At 39.8% G+C, this 22,243-nt stretch overlaps 1 protein-coding gene across 1 annotated transcript; it reads left to right on the top strand.

Moving 5' to 3' along the window:
- Positions 1–5,173: 5,173 nt before the first annotated feature.
- On the top strand, positions 5,174–12,928 carry LOC131558915 (serine protease inhibitor 2.1-like). Its single transcript, XM_058807025.1, has 5 exons — positions 5,174–5,245; positions 7,938–8,600; positions 9,440–9,710; positions 10,370–10,517; positions 11,339–12,928. Exons 2-5 carry the CDS (start codon positions 7,955–7,957, stop codon positions 11,531–11,533), a joined length of 1,260 nt encoding a protein of 419 aa, XP_058663008.1. The 5' UTR covers positions 5,174–5,245; positions 7,938–7,954; the 3' UTR covers positions 11,534–12,928.
- The last annotated feature ends 9,315 nt before the right edge of the window (positions 12,929–22,243 follow it).

Below are 22,243 nucleotides of genomic sequence, written 5' to 3'. Positions count from 1 at the left end.
CTCTATCCAAAAAGACACCTGGGTATTCTGTGAAAATCAGTCTGGCCTCTCCCTCATCCCCAGAGGTTAAGTTTCAAGGAAGGGTCTTACTGGGAATGCCTCCTTCTATAATCTTCAACAGGCTCTCTTTGCCATTGCTCTCCAAGAAAATGGAGGAAGCAGGGGTAGAGGAATGGTGTGCCAAGATGAGAGTCGTCTGCAAGTGACTGTGTGTGATGTGAGGAAAGGCAAGAAAAGAATGTCAGAGGAGATATCAGCATGTAGGAGACAACACTAGACAGGGTATTGTCGAGTTTGGATTAGGGAAATTTTGTCACAGTTCCAACAGATTTGCTGTAAAAAGTAAGATTTGAGATGCTTGTGTAATAGTTGTTACATAGAAAAAATGGCTTTGTTTAATTTGTCTGCATATTGATCAAGAGCAAGATTTTTAACAGCTATATGGTGTTAGTCTAAATCTTCTCCCAGCATGGTTAAAAGCAGTGGCCACAGCAAAATTTAATCTACTCTATATCCATTCAAAATAGAATTGAATCCTGCCTCCCCTCTGCACTTTTTCCCTGGTGCACTCCTGTGTTTGTACCCTCATTTTCAACAGAGCTGTTCTCACAAGGTGTAATAAAAAAGGTAAATTTACTCTGGCTTGCAAGACCACTTTCTGTGTCCTTTCTTTGAGAATTAGCCAAAATCCATATGATGTGCTTGGACAACTGAGCTTCTGAGTAACAGAATAATGTCATTACTGTTTACTTCAATCCACTTTGACCAACTTTACTTGATCAGCTGTGTGATTAAAGGTAGATATTTGATTCAGTATCACTCAGGAGTCCACAGGAGGTAAAGAAAGCAGTTCAGATGGTCCCAGATAGCAGGGTCAATAGACCAAATGGGAAGGTAAAGAAGAACTTTTTAATGAAGGCTCTCAGAATTATGTTAGTTGCTTAAGTCTTGAATTACTCATTGGGATGGTTCTTGTTAAGTATATTTTCATGTTGTATAGACACACATTTATTAAAATTTTAAGTACTCTATTGCTGTTGGAAACCCATAATTAATTGATTAATTCCTTTCTTTCTTTAACGCAAGAACATTATTAGGAAAGAAGGAGAGACCAGTAGTTACAAAGCATTGGGTTGGGACTTGGGAGTTTCTGCTTCCCTTCCCAGCTCAGTCACAGGTTCACATTACAGAAACAGCTTCTTGGCTGCTCATAGCTACCCACTAAGCTATAGTGACCATCCTTCCTCTGAGTGTATGTACTGACCATCCTTCCTCTCCTAGCTTACATAGTCAGAGCAGGAGTTAGCTGCCTTACCACAGGTAAACAATATGCTTTTAAAAGCACAATACTGGATGGGCAATAGATGAAGAGGTTCAGGTGAAATAATCAATGCTGGCATGATGCTTGGTTCAAACTGAAAGACAAAAAAAAAAAAAATCAGCAAGTGTAAAGGTCTTATCCTTCTCTATTTTCCTGTATATGGCTCTTATGCTGTAGGTGCTGGCAACAGATATTTGCATTTTCTAGACATGAAAGAAAAATACCTGGTAAAAGGATTGATTTGTGCTGTGTCATGGGGTGCATACAGGGGCACTACTTGCAATACTTGGGTGTCCTTAATCACCCATCCCCATGCTGTAATATACCTCAGAACTACCACCCCTTGAATACAAGTGCTAAGCTTACCAGGAAAGAAGACACTTTCTGTGAAGCCCAGAGGACTTTTCATGGAAGCTTGCAATCGAGAAAATTTTCAAGTTTCACTTTGAAGCTGTACAAAGCTGTATCCTGCAGACCACAGATTTTTCAAATTGTGTATCACTGTTACCAAGGAATGTGTCATGGAATAAAACTTATAAAAATGATCCTGTCTTCATTAAACTCAATAAAGAACTGAAGTAATGCTCAAGACCTTTGAAAGTAATTTTTTATTTTCACATTATCTAATCTCAGTGAGTAGGTTAGATGTGTCATTTTTATCTTAAAAGTGAGAAAACTGAAGCCTACTAGTGTTAGTGATGTTCCCAAGGCCAAAACTGAGCTGCTCAACAGAGATAGCCATCTATCCTGAATTTTCAGTCCAGTGGTTCTCTCATCAGGTGGTCCATCCCCATCTGAAATCATTCCAGTATCCTGCACAGTACTTGGCCAATGAAAGACATTATTGGTCATCTTTATGGTCAATAAGATTATTTTGTCATCTATTTTGGTGGTTAGAAAGAACAGAAAACAGAATGCATACTATTCTTTCACAATATCCTAGATGGAAATCACCCAGATATTAAAATCTTGGTAGCTCTGTCACTACTAATATTAGTGTTACAGAAATAAGGTACCTTCTTTGAGGTCTAAAAAGAAAATCCATGGTAAAGCTGTTACATGTAGAAATAATGAAAAATCAGTCTTCTTTTGAAAGATTCTGGGGCCTAAATAAAGGTTTCTAATGTTAGAGCAATTTGCCTACTCTCCCGCCCCTTTTATAGGAGATTATGGTTGCTGTGTCATACCCACTAACCTGCACTCACTCAAGTAGCAATAGGGGACTCAGGTGTTCATTTGTTACTGGTGCACCATACATGTAGCAAACCTGCTACATTTTAGTGTATAATTTGCAACTGAAATTGGTTTTCCAACTGAAAAATTATGGTGAGTGTTCACTATTGGTCATTGCCATTGGTAATTTTTTTTAAAATTCTCATCCCTTTACTTAGTTGATATGAATGATGCTAATTCAAATGAAAAAAAAAAAAGTTCTGTGAGCAGAACTTACCCCTCCTTGTGCAAATTTTCCTCAATATATATAGACTATATGTCATCCTAATTTCACAGTCCCTTTCTAAACTACTGAATTTTGTCTTTCTGGCAGGACAGTAGAGGAGATTCTCTAAGAAGTACTGAAAACATGGCATGACCACTATGAGCAGATTGGGCCTTTACTCTTCATTATATACCTCATCCAGACTAGAAAAAACATAGTTCACCAGACATGCATACACCTCCAATCTTAGCAATTTTCCTGCGCTCTGGGTGCCCGTTCCTTCCCATAGACTATAACATAATTCAAGGCAATCAGCAAGGAAATGGAGGGGAAGGTAGTGTCAAGTTCCTTCCTAATTCCATACTCCATTTCCTTCATATTGCTGCTTTGTCAGTCTTCTTTCAAAAGAAGACTGGTTTTTCATTATTTCTACATGCTTGTGCTTGTGGTCTGTATTTTTTACACTAAAAGTCTTTGTTTAAGTTACAACATAACAGATTTAGAGATATAAAATTTTTTGACATTTGAAGTGACTTGTGTATTTGTGAGCCATAATCCCTGAAGAGTTTTATTGTTGCTAAATTGACACAAAACTCTAATTTCCTTACCTAAGGTATAGAAGCAAAACAAGAACACTGGACAAGTTGGATGGTTCTCTTGTCATTGAATATGCAAGTTACGACATCACACCGCAACAATGGTTAATAAAGAACTCTTTAAACCTGATTTGGAATGTTCTATTCAAAACAAAACAAACTGTCTTGAAGATGTTTCAAGGTATTAGCAAATGCATGAAATGAATATATGGCTCTATTTCTCCTAAAGATGTCAAAATGTGAGCTGGGGTGTGGTGTAGAAACTGACCTACATGAACTATAGAGCAGTAACATGGACTCAAGCAATGCAGACACTGACGTGGTTTCAATTATCAGAAGGAATAAAACACATCTATTTTGTTATTTCCATGTTCTGTACTTTTATTCCTATAAAAAATAAATAGTAGAGCAAAAGATCCAGTTCATTAGATAAATGATCAGTATGAAGCTGGTTAACATGGTTTCATGACTTGGAGTTGAAACTGTGGTCAGCAGGGAGGTGGGACTGTGATGGCTCAGGGCAGTGTGTGCTACACCTGGCATGCCTGCGTCTGTCTGCTCATCGTTTTAGTTTCAAGCTGCTGTAGTACCTTATTTCTGCTGCTATAATGAAATGGTAAGGAAATGCCTTATTAAAGTTTAGCTTAACATTATTAAAAACAAAACAGTAATTACAAGGCATCACAAATGAAAGAGAAAACAAGAGGCTTATAACCATTTTGTAACACAGTTCGTCCTTGACCACCATGACCTGTTATTCACTTGGGCTTTGATGACTAAAATAATCTCTGTGTTTGTGATCTTTACAGCCAGAGTTAGAAGGAGCAAGTAAAAAGGGAAGGGGGAGGGGGAGAGTGGAAGAAATATAGAGGAAAACAAAGAAGGGGAGTGTCCAGACAGTGTTTATCTATGTTCTGTCTCCATGTTTATCTATGTTTGTAACAACAAAATTACACATGTGAGTAAACAAGTACAAAGAAAAGAGTCATCACAAATGGGGAAATGTATTTTATGTCACCACTCAATCATGGTCTTTATTGTTAGCTGGAAAAATTCAGTCATCCTAGTCCATCAGCATTTCAGTCCTGTTGGGAAAAGGTAATAGAAACAAACAACACTTGTTTTCATTTGAACAATTTAAAACTGTGTGAGAGGGTAAGGAGAATGAGAAGTGGGTGAGCACACGCAGTACTCCAACATGTGGGAGTAAACAGCCTGATCCTTGTATTCCCACCACTTGTACTCCTGCCCAAGGCAGGAACTGAGATGCACCCAGAACTGAGAAAGATGAAGGGACCACATCAGCCAGGGTGGGACATCTATCATGGAAACCTGTCTATCACATACCCCCTCAGTGGTATTAAGCTACAGAGTGAGAAGGTACAGGCAATTACTTTGTCATCCATATACAGGCTGAGGATCATGCAGGAGATTTGTCTCAAGGTAGATTTTGGAAGAGCACCAACCTGATTGATACGTGGCTGTCAGCTCCATGTGTGCTTCATCGCAACACAGAAGGTCTGACTTCTGGCACCAAGAGTTAGCCTGTTTCTAGTGATTCCAGGCACAACCTCCTGCTTTCCAGTAGGGTCCTGATCACACATTTGCACTTAAGCTCCTCCACATGGTCAGAGGCAGCAGAGAGGATGTCACAGCTGCTATTGAAATGGCTGAAGATTGTCAACTTCTTTGGCTGAACAACAGAGATGGTCCTTGCGAACCCTGTTCCATCAATATTTGCTTTGTTTCCTCCTTTATTTTGGTTGGCTCTAATTTTTATCGGGTCTGTGTAATGTTTAACATCTCTAATTAAGCAGAAGATGATGAAGCAGTATAAGTAACAGTGTGGGAACAGCACAGTCAGCTGAATGCAACGGGGCTTCTGATTTTGTAAGTACTACACACGCATTTTTGTTTTTAGAGAGTTGGAGATGATGCTTTCTGTAGTCAGTGGAATTTTAATATTAGGTTAATTTTATTTCTCTGTTTGTGATTTGGTTCTGTGTGGATGTTGCAATGAAACATTAACCAAGCAGATGTGCAAGGGACCAGTGGGACCTGCTGTTCTGGGGAAATATGCTTAGACTGAAATCAAACTAAAAAAACCCTTTGAAGTCATGGTGACTTATTAAGTACTTGTTAAAAGAGAATACTGATGTAATCACCTTTCAGGCTGGAAACAGCCTTCACAGTGACTCAAAATTAGTATAATCCCACTAGTGACTGAACAACCAAGTCCAATTTAAAAACTCTTCTGGTGACTTAATTTATAAAGCAACAATTGAATTGCTAAGGCCAGGCTCTCTAATTAAGACTGGGGTGATTGTAGGGGGTAGGTGGAAGGCCACAATTTAAATTTAATTGCCCCTTTTCCTCCCATAGACAAACTAATATGTGGTCTGGGAGAGAATTCTTTTCTAATTTGTATTAAAAGTATTTCCGGATTTAACAAAGCCTTGACAATTTCTTCAGCTTTGAAATGTCAACAAAAATATTGGTGTCAGAAATTTTCTAATCTCAAAATGTTGAAATTAACATGTTTTTCATTTCTGAAAGGAAAAGTATGTGAGGAAAACTTGATGAAAATATTCAGTGCTTTCAAGCTTTTGATAGAAATACTTCTAGATTTCTGTAGAAAGTTATGATACCAGGAGAAGTTTTTAACTGATCTGTTACAGCAGAAGTTAAAAGCATGCCTAATATAAGTTTGCTGCAGAAAAAAAACCCGAACAATACTCTTTGCTTCAGAAATTCTTTAAAATTTAGGCTAATCTCAATATGGACACAGGAAGTAAAATTATTTTTTTCTTTCTCACTTAAGTGTCCAGTATCTCAAATAACTAGAGAAAAACAGACTATGACATGTTTAACATTAAATACATTTGAAACACATTTCCTACTATATTATTTCTTCTTTTTTCCACAGTACATAAGAGTTGTTTGGGTTTTGCCTTTTTTTTTTTTTTTACTATGAAAAAGTGGCAGAGTTCTGTTTAAAAGTTATCTGCAAATAGTTTTATCACATTCTCATCTAGGCCATACTCCATCTTTTGTTTTAAGGAAATTCAAATTTAGTGTTACCACTTGTTAGTGTGGGTCACTGCAGTGGGCCCTGGCTGATCTTGGGCAGACTCAGTACACTCAGATCCTAGCAAATATGAGAACACACAGCTATCTTTATGTTTGCTATGAAAAAAAAAAAAAAGACTATCAATACAAAAATAAAACAACTGGTTAATCACCAAGAATCCTTGAACTTGGGCTGCCATCAGAAACTCTAAATCTTTAGATAGTATATACAGTCATCTTTCACATCTAGGAATGAATGTAGAACCAAGAGAACTTTACCACAGATATGGGAAAATACATTCCTGAAAGAAAAAATATATAAATAGGCTATATTTGCTGGAAACCAGAATACAACCCATGACAGTAGAAAAGTTCTAAAAATGTTTTCATGCTGAATATGTGAGGACAAAAAGCTTATTTCATTGATAGCTTGTTACAGTTCTGAAGAGGGTTTATATGAGATGCCTCCCCAGAATTGCAGGGAACTGAATTCAGTAAACCAGAGATTTGTTCCAGCTCGTGTGGAGAGCAGGTGGCTCATGTGAAGTATATCATGTCAGCTTTAGGAGAACAAGAATAATGAAAAAACTTGTAATCTCCAAGGGAATTAATCTGTGTCCTTTGGTGTCCAAATGGGATGAGTGCTTCTCTCCCTCTTTGACCCAGGTCCTTCCCACATCCCATGCAGGTTGACCTATGGTGAGGGGCACACCACCATGTAAGAAGTCACAAACACTCGTCGCAGCTCCCCCAAAAGGAAGATTCCTTCATTCCAAACATGCACCTCATTATCTGACACAAACCTGCTGCTTGCTCATGTCATTGTGCCCAACTCTCTGTGCACTGCTGTCATGGCACAGGATGCTCCAGGCTTTTGCTTTGGAGTTCATGTAGTTCACCTTCTTCCATCACTTATCAGTTTTGGCCAGTAACTGGCCATGTGAGCAAGTAGCCATGAAGTAAACAGGGGTGTGATTTAACAAGCACAGGATAGTCCATGATAGCTCTCTGTCCATGAGGAAAGTGAGGGAATTTCCTCAGTCCCAGTGAGTAGTGAGCTGCCTCACATTTCCTTACATATATCAAATTGCTTTTGGGCAGGTGCTGTGGAATATTTGACGTCTTTGAAACCCACACCCTGCCTTACCTTGTAATAACTTGCATGTCTAGATGTACCCTATAGAAGACAGTGTTTTGGGAAGATAACGTCATTGTGAACAAAGATTATTACAGACTGTTGCTTTATATTTTCATTGCCAATGGAAAAAAGTACTGCTTTTTCAGAGCAGTTACAATGGAGTATTATGAATTTCTTATGCCTGACATTTTAGTCTATAATTTATTAGAATTTGTTACATAAATTTGACATTGTGCCCATGAGAACTTTAAGCTTGCTATGTACATATTTACAGTTGAACTATGCAACATTTGTGCTAACAAACTATTGATTATTTCTTACTACCAAGCACATCATTAGCATCTGACTGTTTAATGACTGTTTATTTTGTGACAGAACAATTTGAAAAGAAGATGAAGTTTCTCCAGTGCCTGTATTTACTCCTTGCTGCTCTTTGTGCTGTAACCCATTGCTGCCCTGAAGAGATTTGCCATGAAGTCAACAATACTAATCTGCAAGATGGAAGAGAAAATTTATTAACATATAGCTGTGACAAGAAAGGTTCTAACCATGCAGATTTTGTATTTAGATTTTACAAGCAGGTTTCATCAAAAGAAGCTGATAAAAATGTCTTCTTTTCTCCTATGAGCATCTCCACTGCCTTTGCCATGCTGGCTGTTGGTGCTAAATCAACAACTCTCTCTCAGATTTTTGAAGGACTGGGCTTTGATGACCTGACTGAAACTCGCATAAATGATGTACATGAAAGTTTTCACAAAGTTTTGTCAGTACTGAACTGTGCTGATGTTAACATCACATTAAATATAGGGAATGCCCTTTTCACAGCGACTGGGTATGAACCACAGGAGTTGTTTCTACAAAATACCAAAAAATTTTATGATGCAGATGTTTTCTCCAGTGATTTTCATAAACCAGAAGAAGCTACAAAGCAAATCAATAAATATGTAGAAGACAAAACTAAGGGGAAAATTCCTGAATTAGTTGGTCATCTTGATCCAAGTACTGTACTGGTTCTTGTTAATTATATTTACTTTAAAGGTAAGATGATTAACATATATTTCAATAGACAGTTTTGATACAAAAAAACCAATTTTAGGAAACTTATGATGATTTATTACCAGAGTGACAATTTAGAAAAGAGCTAAACTGTGCAGGACCTTTCAAGTAAAGATTAGATCTGGCCAAAAGCAGAGTATCTGATTGTTGAGACATACTGATTTCTTTGTTTTGATTTAATTTGCTTGAAAGCTATGGACAGAAAAGTTCCACCCTAGTGGATGCCTCATAGACAAGGATGCACATAGTCTCACTGTTTGAGGCCATAATGACTAAAGATGCGCATGCCAGTCAGACTTGGTGGACTGACATCCTTGCACAGGGACCCCAGTTTTATGGTAGATCTACTAGGTGCTCTGCATGAAAAACTGGGACATAATATCTTGAGGGCCTGTGCTGCTGGAGCCTTGCTCAAATGTTAGGACTCTAACTACTGATGAATTCTACACCATGCAGAGTGCAGTCAGCTTGCATAGGGTACAGCCTAACAGAAAAGCCATGAGAAGGGCCTATGACTGAATGCTTGATTGTTTTTAAATGGCATGAAAGGCATTACACAGGCTTACAGTCAAAGAAGGACTCTCAACTGGTCATCGGCCTTTGGTTGTTCTTCAGCAAGACATTGCATGTGCACACAAAATATGATGAGCTTACTGCACAGCTAGAATGCTTTATTGGGTGTTATGGAGGAGGTTGAAGTGATTTAGTGAGCCTCTTCTCCCATCAATATACCTCCAGTGTCCTACATTAAAGCTGGTCTAATTTAAATGAGCCATTCTTCATTATCTTTGAGTGCAACAACATCTCTTTTTCCCCATTAGCTGCCTGGGAAATGTCTTTCGATCCTTTGCGCACACATGAGGATGATTTTTTTGTGAACCCAAATGCATCTGTTAGAGTCAACATGATGCAGCATGATGGTATCTCAAACGTTTACTATGACCAGGAGCTCTCCTGTGTGGTGGTAGAGCTTCCTTACCAGGGCACTGCACGAGCATTGCTTATTCTGCCTGATGATGGAAAGATGAAGCAAGTGGAAGATGCTCTCTCCAAGGAAACGGTTTGTAAATGGGACAGCAAACTTGCGACCAGGTAACTCTTAGTATATGGATTGCTACATTTGAGCACACATCACTCTTTTCAAGGGAAAATGCCAATTTCAGATCACCTCCCGCTGGATATAAGGTCCTGATTTCATAAAGGGACGTTTCAAGCAATTCCCCAAAAGAGTCAGAGCAGAGCACAATCACTAAGAAACTGCAGGCTCTGTGACCTGACAGAAGGGGACACAGCATTGTAACAGATGCCTCAAAACTTGCTTGGCTACTTTTTGACACCTTACCTCTTCTTTCATGGTGTTAACACGATTCATATTCCTATTCCATAGCGAATATGTCCTAGATTTTATCCTCCTTTTCCCTTATTTTAGGCTTTCCACTGTCCAGCAGACTACTGTCTGCTTACTCTCTAACCCTTTAGCCAAAAAACTCTACTAGCTGCTCATGTGGCACTGGGATGAAAGAGAGACAATGAACAGATTTGGTTATTTTCCCAAAATCACATAGACAGTGTAAATTCAAGAAGATGGTGCATCTCTCAGGAAGCCAAAATTGCTCAAGGAATACAAAGACTACCATCAAACAAATTCGCAATCAAAAGAATGCTTTCAAGTGTTGCCGAGTTGCATACACCCAGCTGGCTGTAAAGAGGCTGCAAGGGCTCACTGCTCTTTTCTGTTCTTTGATCAACAGGAGATTAAATCTGCAGTTGCCAAAGTTTTCTATTAGTGGGTCTTACGATGTTAAAACCCTGTTTGAGCAAATGGGCATTACTGAAGTGTTCTCAGGTAATGCTGATCTGTCTGGAATTAGTGGCAACCACAATCTCCAGGTTTCACAAGTAAGTAGACAGAGCTGGTGATGGGATGGTGGTTGGCTGATTTGATCTGTTGTGTCTGGGATTTTTAAAGACTTTATTTTCCTCTTTATATTACTGAAGTTGTAAGTAAAACTCACAATGACATGTAGGGGCTAGCTCAGTAATTGTGCTTTTTTACAGAAAGAATCTGCCAGCTCACTTTTGTATTACGCTAATGCTGTTATTAAAAAGCTGGATATTAAATACATAGAGATATTGGGCAACACTTTAAATAACTTCTTTGCACTGGAATATAAGAGTTTACATGAAGTTGTGTCATTTGTAAACTACAAATGAAGAATTCATAATGATATTTGTGTTGATTAATATCTCAATTTTTAATATTCCCAAGGTTTTCAGGAAATCTCCAGTTTGCAGTAGCAGAATTTGACTGTGACAGTTTGAGCTATGATTTAATGCTAAAAATGCCAAATACTGCCCCATATTAGCATTTAAATAGCAGGTTTTAGTTAATCTTGAAATAAGAGAAAGTGTTGCTAGTAGAAGTCCAAACCATCTAAGAAATTAAACTAGCTTGTACATGGGGTATTTTTATCCCACTCTACTCAGCACTGTTGAGAATGCATTTCAGTGTGTCCATGCTAATTTTTGGCCCTCCTTGCCCAGTCCTGGCATATAAAATACTCCTGTTTCAAACTGTTGGAGATTTATCATACAATAAAATTTAATCTACTGGATTATTACTCCTTTCTTCTCCTAAATGTTCCATAAGAAGAGAATTTATTTTACTCCTGCTTCCTGTCCCATATATAAACCACAGTGTTTTCTCCTATTCTGTGCAGGCAATTCACAAGGCCTTGCTGGAAGTTGATGAGGCTGGAACTGAAGCTGCAGGAGCCACTGCCATCATCTTTACCAGAGTTTCGTTTACTTCTCATACCATCAAATTCAACAGGCCCTTCCTTATTTTGATCTCTGACAAACAAACTGGCATCACACTTTTCATGGGGAAAATTGTTGATCCTACTAAGGAGTAATAGCTGAGTTATTTGGCACAGTGATACTGGATATGGGTTATAATGGCTACAGCACTTGCAGTTTTGGGCTAGGTAGTGCTGCTAACTAGTCTCTGATTGAGGGATATTCAGAAGTAAATAAGAAATTTTCTAACAAAATTAATAAGGAAAAAACATTGTAAAAAATCACCATCAAATGACACTTTTTAAATGTGACATTTTCCCCAGCTGAATAATTGTATTGGGTTTGGATGGTAAGGTTTTGGTAGTGGGGGCCTGTGGGAGGCTTGTGAGGGGGCCTATAGGGGTGACTTCACTCAGCAGCTGCCACAAGTTCCCCATATCAGACAGAGCCACTGCCAGTCAGCTCCAAGGTGGATCTGCTGCTGCTGAAGGCTCAGCCAATCAAGAACGATAGTAACACCTCTGTGGTGACATATTTGAGAAGGGAATAAAGTTATTTTGCAGAAGTAATTGAGGCCAGAGGAGTTCAGAGTGAGAATAAATGACGGAAATCATCCTCCAGACACCCAGGTCAGTGCAGAACCAGGGGAGGAGGTGCTGCAGGTGCCAAAGCAAAGATCCACCTGCAGGCTGTGGTACAGCCCAGGGTGAGCAGGCTGTCACCATGCCGCCCATGGAGGTCCAAGGGAGAGCTGAGATCCACCTACAGCCCATGGAGAGGCCCCCTCAGAGCAGGTGGATGTCTAAGGAGGCTGTGACCCCATGGGAAGCCCACACTGGAGCAGGCTCCGGGCAGGACCTGCACACCCACGGAGAGAGGAGCCCACTCTAGAGCCTGAAGGAGCACTCAGGGCCTGAAGGGCTGCATCCTGTGGAAGGACCCACACTGGAGCAGGCTGTGCCTGAAGGGCTGCATCCTGTGGGAGGGACCACACTGGAGCAGTTCATAAAAAGCTGTAGTCCATGGGAAGGGCTCATGCTGGAGAAGTTTGTGGAGGACTGTCTGCTGTGTGAGGGACCACACACTGGAGCAGGGAAAAGACTCCTCTCCCTGAGGAGGAAGCAGCAGCAGAACCACAAGATGAACTGGCCATGAGCCTTATTGCCTGTCTCCCTGAGCTGGCACAAAGGTGTTTCTAAGATTTGTTTTACTACTCATTATCCTGCTCTGATTTTAATTGGTAATAAATTTAGTTAATTTCTCCAAGTCCATTTTGCCTGTGACAGTAATCAGTTTGTGATTTCTCCCTATCCTTATCTCGACTCACGAACCTTTCATTTTATTTTCTCTGCATTTCCCAATTGAGGAAAGGAGTAATGGTATTACTTTAGTGGGCATTTGTCATTCAACCAGGATCAAACCACCATAACAATTCAACTTATTAATGCATATCCCAAATTTTCCACGGAAGATAACTTTTTCTTAAGTACATTGTTATATTTAAAAATTAATTATCTCTGCTAAGGAGTTTTGTCCTGCTTTCAGTTCTGGATTACTCACCAAAAGTTTTATCCCAATAGGTCACAACTCTTATCATTCTACTATGTTTTCTCCAGTATTTACCTGAACTGGTCCCTGCAGAGTCCTTTCCTCCTTACATCACTCTTTGTTGCCTAGGCTGATGTTTATCCTCAATCAACCTGTTCTTTCTCACATGTTCCAACTCTTTGCCTAGGACATCTTAAGAAATCATTGACAAAAAAGAAAGAGAATAATCCCTGAAACAATAGACTTATTCTGATGTAGCTCTTATTGCAAGTGTCTCTTTGCACTCCACAAGGTCAGCAAAAAACTCTGAGACAGTGACATTGGGCATAGCATAAATTGTCAAAGAATTGTCTGTGAAAAAATGTCATTCATGAATAATTGATCAATTGTGGATAATCAATAAAATATACAATGTAATTTAAATATTTCACTTAAGGAATTACTCCAGTCTCTTTTACCATTCTATAAATCTCAAAAACAACAAACACCTTTAGTCATTCTTACTGAGATATCAGCAAAATCTGTCTGAAAGCTGTTAAATGAGTGCAGCTTTTCTCATATGGAAATTGTGATTCTTCACATTCTCTCTTTACACGCCTATTTGGATAAAATCTGTTTTCAAGAAATACCTTAACACTTTCTTGCTGTTGTGGGTCTGTAGATCACCCACTCTTTCAGTGGAGCACTGGGGCTAAACTCTATAGCAAACCTTGAGGCACATTGCACAGCTGCTGCCTCAAGGAGAGGCTGACTTTGACAGCTGCTATCCCACTGCGCTGCTCTCATGCCATTGCACATTCACCCTGGATACATTTTTTGCAAGTGGAGTTGAGTCCCCATCCCTAGGAAGATGAGGCTTCTGAATGTACACTGCTCATTTCTACAGTGATCCTGGCAGTCCGTTTTGAGCACTGCAAAGGTGGTGCAAGCCCCAAAACAACAAACAAGTTCCCCATCCCTGACATCTCTCTGGCCTTCTGACCTGTTCTCCCAAACTTGGCCCACCTTACACAGGGGTGCTTTGCAGGGGCTCACTGGTGTTTGTAGGATTGGGTTGGTGTATGGGGAGCTGTGATTCTGACTCAGGGGGACTTGGAGATTGCTGCCTTGTGTGAGTCCCTTTGCTGCAAATGGCAAGAACTCGGTGGAAGCCCTGAGCTATTGCTCCTCATGAGGTAAGATGGCATCACTCAGGGGACTGGCAGAGACCACACCTCTGTGCAAAGAACAGCTTTTACAGAGCAAGATTAATGAGAACTTGCCGTGGTGTGAGGCAGCCTGCTCTGCAGTGCCCACACAAACCCAGCAGGAGCCAGGAGCAGTTCCTGTGAGATCCCATCCAGATAAATCTGTGCATCAAGACTGATTAGAAGGTAGGATGGTGAGATTTTTATCAAAGCCACAAGATTTTTATCAGAGTGTGGTGGCAGAAAAATAGGTTGTTGGCCTGTTGCTAAAGGGAAAGAAGTTAGGAAAAATCCAATCGTTGCTAGGACAGAGCAAAAGCTTTGGGAAATCACACACAGAGCAACTTTCTTCCCCATCTACCTCCCAGGCCTTTGGGTTTGAGATGGCAGGACAACAGCTGCATTGGAAGTTTCGCTAATGGTCTGTGAAAATGACTGCTACTAGCAAAAGTACAAAATGGGATAGATACCTCTGAATGCTGGTTTGGGCCTTACCTACCAAGCTGTGGGGCATCTCTACAGTTGTCTTCCAGATGCGCAACTTCATGTCCCAGACCATCAAGCTGACCTGAATTGTGGCACCAACTGAGGGTAGGATCCTAAATCCCTCTGGAAGAAGGGGATGTGTAGGGGACAGTAAACTAATAAATCTTGTGCCAAACATACACCAAAAGCAGAAAAATGCCTACAGTTCACAGTATGAAGATCTATAGTGTCTGGGCACTGAACATACCTCACTGATGTTACTCTCAGCACAGTTCTGATAATATTCTTTAGGAACTGAACAATTCTGTAAAGCTTGTTTAGGGAGATGGAGTATTTTTTCCTAATTCCAAGAAAATCTGTCTTGGTCTACTTTGCATCATTTGTCTTTGCAGTTTTCTTTTCTCTTAATATGTGATAGGGAACCCTCTTCATTCTATTAGTGTTATTAAAGGTAGACAAAAAAAGGAAGGGTTCTGATAGACATAAATAACTAAAATTTTCATTTAGGGACTGTGTATTTAATCTGTGGTAAACACGTGTTTTATGGTGCCTCTCATTTATCTGGAGATGTTTTTATTCCTCTACAATTCCCACTCATGCTTTCTCTCAGTCTATGGGGCAGTTGGATCCAAACTAAGCCCTGAAAGAAAACTAGACTTTCTTTATAAGCTAAAGGTTGTAGCCTTTAACTTAATCCACCTGACCCTGTAGTGAGAGTTAGCAGAAGGGGATAATACAGATTACAGTGAAGCGTGTGACCACCTATCATAAACATTCAACTCCTGTGGGTCTGTGATCTGACACACTTATGGGAAGTCACGAGGAAAAGGACCTAGAGAGAGTTTAGCTCAGCTGAGAGCCCCTGTGAGGGAAGACAGACCCACAGGGCTGGTCCCTAGAAGGCAGCCCAGCTGTGCCCCAGGACCCCCGAGTACCAAACTTCTCCTGGCAGCCTATGGGCCATGTGGGAGTCGTAAGTTTGTTCTGTCTGACCTTGTTTATGGTCCAGTGGGACTCTGCTTGATGACAGGATATCTTCTGTCAGCAACACTGTTTGTTTGCCACATGGCAGAGTCCATGTAGAATGTTGTTACAAAACATGAGGCAGTGGAATTGCAGGGCCACTGCAATGTGTGTTCCTTTCAGCAGTAAGGAGAGGTGCTGACAATGCCAAAGGGCACAGAGCATTTGGGCAGGTACAGAAGCACCAGTTGCTCACATAAACTCTGCTGTTCAGGCGCTACCAATACTTTGGACTTGTTCCCAGCTATACCATTTGAGTCTCAGCCCTGGTATCTGGAATGCTTTGAACAAGCACATCCACCCTCTCCCCACGGTCATCTGCACAGCCTGTGATCACTGCTATTATTGCAAGGAAATGAGAATTTGGACAGGTTGCAAGCCAACTCCATTCTAAATGTTTCAGTAGATTCAGTGCAACAAAAGCTGCAGGCATTTTCTTTGTACTAATTCCAAGCAGAGAATCACAAAGTTCTTAAAACCAGATTGTGATAGTTCCCAGGCAAGGTGGGTTTTGAGTGGAGATTCTGAGAACGCAGCTACTCATGAGTCTTGACATGAGTCTTCGTAGTTTGGAACGTAGGAAAAAACCTCAGACAGAGTTAATCCCTAATCCAGCATTCAAATAATTTCTCCAAAGAACAGAGGCACTAGGATTTCCAACCACAGAAAAAGTGCAAGAGAAACACAAACATTCTTAAATGTGTGTTTCACTCGAAAGCTCTAAACATTCACTGCAGTGGGAGTTAGAACAAGTGCAAATCATCAAGAGCAAAAAAGCATGAAGACCTTCATGGGCTATGTATCTCTGAGTCCTGTAACACACCCTTCAAATCTTACCCATTCCTGGCTGGGTACTGCACATCTGCCCTAACCCACGTGGGACTGCTTCCATTAGATGTAAACACAGCATATATATGATATCATTCATTCATGATATCATTAAACTGTTAGCCACCAAAAACTGATCTGGAAATATCCTTCATTAAGTTCCAAGTCCCAGGTATAATAGTAAATCCATTTAAAATAATTTGGTAATTGCACTTTCCCCACACGAACAATTTTAAAGAAAACTATAATTCATCCATTTCATGTAAATGTCCTTGATATGACTAACATCTTGGTTACACAAACTCCTCTGATGTTGATAATAACTGCAAATTATTTTGGTGGTTTTTTGCAAGAAAGAATTTCAGTGATGAAAGCATAGTTCAGTTCTAGTGCTGGAGATGAATTTAGTACAAGTGAATAAACTTTATTTATACAGTTTTTATTTCTCTATTTTTTGTTGCATTCAGTTTCTTTTCTATAAACCATCTGGAAAAAATTCTTATGATTTATTACTTTACTAAGCAAGAATGTATTCTTCATCATTTGAAAACTGTTAACAGCAATGTGATTCTCATATGGAAGGTCTGAAGAAGACTGTGTGACTGGAGCAAATATCTTATTAAGGAAAAGTTACTATATTGTTTACTATGTTTCATGTAGGAAAAACAGACCACAGGGAGGATGCTCTGATGAAGCAAGAGGTTTGAAATGAAAAATCAGTACAAAACAAGATCGCAGAATTGTTAAGGCTGGAAAAGATTATCGAGTCCAACCTACATGTTACAGTCACCATGAAATGGTTGCAGCCAGGAAAGAACCTCATAGCAGGAGAAAATATCTGTGCACAGAGATGATGAAAGATGTAATAGATTCTAAAATGCGTATGAATGCTGTTAGGTTTGCTGTTCTTGCAGATTCAGATTGTCTAGCCATCAAAAAAGTCATATCATAACTTACATATTCACAGGATGGTTACTAGAATTTATTTTTTATTCCTCTATCTTTCAAGTGAGAGCTGTGTCTCTTGGTAAATCTTATAGGTAAAACTTGAAGACATTTTGTGTGTCAGTGGCCCAGCCAAAGATTACCCCCTCATGCCCATGCCTGTGATTGTGCTGTGTGCCATAGCCCTGACATGTTCACAGTGGCACCAAAGGTGACCAAGAAGAGTCATCCAACAGGAGCAGATCTGCTCCAGCACCTCTGTACGCCCTTGGATTGGCAGGCTAGGAAAGGTGATGCAGAACCATGGCAGAAAGCCCATGCAGGTACATCCTGGATCCCAAAGTGTCCTGTGGAGCCATGATAATGTAAGTCATTGATGGAAATGGAATTGTGCTGACCTGCCAGGCTGTGATCTGCAGAGGCTAAGGGCAACCACATAGTCTCGTATTTTGCCTCCATTGAAGATGGGAAGAGAGTTGCTTCACCATATCCAATCTGTCAGAATCCTCAAAATCCTAAAATCTTAGAGTGTCAGGCTTGTTTAAGAAAAGGGAAATGAGCAATAGAATCATACAATAAATTTAATTTCTTTGAATATATTTATTCAGCTAGTTGATCTTCCTTCTGCTTCTTCACTGAGGCCAACAATATTAATCTGTTGTACAACAACAAAAGGTAGCACTTTGCAAAGTTTAGCCTTAATACTTTCTATCTGGCTTTGGAACCAATAAATTTTGAGGGTAATTCCAAAATATCTATATAAGGGATTTTCCTAGTGCTTGATTATGGCCATGTTTGCATCACAAAAATATAGAACGTAAGATATCAATTTAAATTTAATTTAACACCAAGAGGTTTCTATGGGTAGACAATTTCATTTCAAAATAAGAACTTTTATATTCTGGTGAACTTATTATTCTAAAAGTTATTTGCATAAGAAGGGCTCTTTAAGACCAAGAGAAAAAGGTCCATAGGGCAAATTCAACTGGTAAAATGCAAATATTTCAGTACACCAGCTATGAGTGAGATTCTTGCAAGAAGCCAACCTTTCAGTGTGATTCTTCTACATTATCTGCAAGTAGAACTGTTATGCGTGGAGCCTCGAGTTCTGGGGATTATAGGAAAAGGAGCCCTGTGCCACCATCTCCTGGTAAAGTAAAGGAATGGACATGACAAATTCTGACTCATTTTCAAACCAGAAACAACAGTATCTTTCTGGCTTGTTATTGTGTTGATAGGGACTTTGATTTTCTTGCACAGTTTTAGCTGCAGGTTTGGCAAAATACTGCACTTGAACTGACTGCTGTCACACAGGATTGATGGTTTGGTGTTCTGGTGGTGGTACATACACAGATCAGCTCAGTAGTGGAAAAGAAGGCAAATTAAATATTAGAAATTACTGGGAAAGAAAAAAAGAGCAAATCACATAGCAAGTTATCTAAATCTCTGGACCATTCACACATGATCCTATAATAACAGAGAACTATTAAATCTTCAGAAAAAATTGTAAGGTTAATCTAAGGTCTGGAATGGCTCCTGTTGGAGGTGAAAGATTTTCAGCCTTGAAAAGAGACAACTTAGCAGGTATAAAAAAAGGCAAAACTTATTTATGGCAGAGACTGGGCAAAGAGAGACTGTGTTCCATTATCACATCTGATGCCAGAGCCACAGACCATCCCACGAAGCACATAGGAGCCAAGTTCTATGCCAGTAAAAAGAGATGGATCTGCACCCACAGGCAGTGTATGTGGAGTGGCACATTGCAGGGTGATGCTGCAATTCCAAAGGTGCACCAGCACACTGCTTGCTCCTCATGTGTTCCTGACACAAATTTCCAATGATCAGTAAGGCTTTTTTTTTCCCTAACTCTATCTTTATACACAATGCAGCCTACAAACCATAAATTTCCTGGGTAGATATTGCATACAGTGCTTTTCCATTTCATGTTGTGTCTGTTATATATTTCACAGGAGTAACACCTGCTATCAACCCCTTTTCCAGGGAGCCCAGACTGCTGATGGAAAAGCAGGACCAAGGTGCACATGTAGGGCCCTTGTTGGATGCAGATGGGGAATGGGGAAGAGTTGGGAATCAGAACTTACAGGAGAGAATATGGAGGTTCCTCCACAATAAGTTCATCTTCCATTGTAAAGGCTTTTTTTGACACAAAGCAGAAGGGATTAATTTTTGCATTTAAAATGCTGTGAGGAAGATGAAGGGTGAAGCAACTTTTATTTGTTCCTCGAGCATGTCCTCCTGGTACGCTCCTGAATGACAGACCTGGGCTGAGAGAACTTTTTGTGGAGAATGTTTAGGACCAACCCAAAGAGACAGAATAACCTCTCAACAATCTCTTGCACTTAGGTTTTTCCTATTGAGTGAAAATTGAGCTAATATAATAGGAAAGGTTGGAAAATAGCTGTGTTTACCTGATTAGATGGACAGACTCCCTGTTAAGGGCTCCACAAAGCAACATGTTTTGTCCTTCCACTACATTGGCACTCTCCCCAGAAAGTGTTCTCCATGCATGACAAAAATGTGTGATTTGAATTTTTTCCCATTCTAATATTAAGTGATGTAAAAATATTTTAAACCTGAGAATCACTTTCAGATGTAAATGAAATTATTAAATTAATAAAAGTAAGACAATTAAATAAGTTGATTAGGCTGTAAATAATCAGGCTGAGAGACGTTAACTCTCTCAGACAGTCTGTCATCAGAAGAGAAAATGGCCCCTTTACATTACTTCATACCAGGATGGAAAAGAGCACACTAATTTTTACTAGCTTTTAGAAAAAAATTTTAAAACAATTGCATATAAAATCTACCAAATGTGTAATTTTTCAAAGTTCTTTAAAATGTTTTGAGGTTATTATTTATATATTATCATATCATTTATATATTATCATATATCAAATCATGTTATTTATATGTTATCAAAATATCACAAGCAATTTGAGATAGCATTTTTTTTTTCAGTTCAAATCATAATGTATTAATTATGCCACATATTATTAGCCACAGGTTCTGTTCAGATTTAACAAAGGTAATGATTCTCTTTGGCAGAACTACTCACACACTGCTATGATTAGAATTAGTAACAATTCCACATCTTCATCAATCAGTTATCACATTCAGAAACAATTCCTAGGGCCTTTGTTTCTTCTTCTATTTGAATTGTTCTCAGAGGGCAGCCCAAGTTTTCTGTCAACCAGACTTGTGTGTGCATTATTACATTAACAAATCACATTTACTGGATGATCTTTTTCCACTCCTATGAATACTTAGAAGTGTGTGCATTCACATACATGTCTTTCACAGAAATTCATGCAAAATTATCTACACACATCCCATAAGTAGTTTTATATTTCGTTTGATCTTTAAGCAGAAGACCCTCAGAAGGAAAGCTGTGAATTACCTTTCCCCTCACTTCATCATCAGCCTCTTGCAGCTCACATAGGAGCCAAGTGGGTGACTTGGGTCTGATGGTCTCAAGTAGAATGGTTTGAGGGTCTTGTAACCAGATCGAGTGATCAAGTGTTCCAGCCCCTAGGTAAGAGTGCAAAAAGATTAACTCTGCTGAATTAAAAAATAAAAGGGTATGCCCTGTCCTGTTTCGCTGCTTAACTATGCAGCCATATAAAACAACCACAGGACAAGAGCCTTGATTTGAGATTGAGGGGAAGAAAATCCAGTTCCCTTTCCAGCATTGCCTTCAGCTTCCTAAGCGCAGCTCCCCACCAGTGTAATCTCATCCAGAGATGTTGAACACATCATGTGGGGCATTTCAATATTTGATATTGTCTGGGACTCCTGCTCAGAAATCAAATGCCTAGGAACTTGCAGATAGGGATATGTTGGCAACTAGATCTGTTTAAAAAAGTTCATTTTCTGCCTTAGGTTCTCCTGCAGTGATTTGCTCATATATTATATTCAACCCTGAATATCATCCAGTGATGCTAGCATGTCTTCTTTAGTACTGGATGAAAGGTGAATTGGCAGCCTGTTCTGTGTCCTCCTAGTGTCCATTTCAGGTGCATATGATGCAGAAGATTATCCCAAGGAAACAAAATATCTGACTATGTCTCTCTTTGCAGTCGGTGCTGCTTCTTAGCAGTAGTGGTTTTGTTGTGTTTTCTACAAAGCCAGGTGAAAACTCTTCCCCAGTTCCCCAAACACTCAGTCACAGGTGATGGTCAACAGCAATGAGTAAACAACTTTATTGATTGCAAATGTCCCACTGGAATGATAATGTCATGTGTTATTTTCCTAAGAAACCTGGAGACTGTGAACCAATCACACATGGTCTGCTCTGCATAAGAAAATCCCCCAAACCATCAAACATGGTGTTGAAAGTTGTGACTAAGGTATATAGTAAGGCAGAAGGACTTTCTAAATCCAAACCCAGTTTTGAAATCCTGCCAGAGAGGTTGTGGCATGGGCAGTGCCCCCAGAACGAATCAAAGAAGGCATTTTGGCAGGGACACTGTGATCCTTTGTGAGTGGTGCTGGCTCAGGCAGACCCAAGCAAGGGGTGGCTCTCACACCAAGTCACAGCTGTCAGCTCCAGCCACGAAAGGTATGGCTGTGGCTCCCTTGCCAAACACCCACAGCAGCAGGTCCCTCCTGTCAATCCACAAGCATGGAAGCAACAGAGATACAGTCTCTGCTCCATTCCTTCTAGTCTGCAGCCCCATCACCCAGCATTTGTCTGGGTTGGAAAAATTGTCCAAAATAGCCAATGTCATGCACTCTCCCTGGCATCCTCACTGGCAAGTTTTATTTGAACTAATTAATGATTAACAGAAT

The sequence above is a fragment of the Ammospiza caudacuta genome, chromosome 6 (genome assembly GCF_027887145.1).
Source record: "Ammospiza caudacuta isolate bAmmCau1 chromosome 6, bAmmCau1.pri, whole genome shotgun sequence".
In the NCBI taxonomy this organism is placed as follows: domain Eukaryota; kingdom Metazoa; phylum Chordata; class Aves; order Passeriformes; family Passerellidae; genus Ammospiza; species Ammospiza caudacuta.
This window is presented reverse-complemented; position numbering and strand designations above follow the sequence as displayed.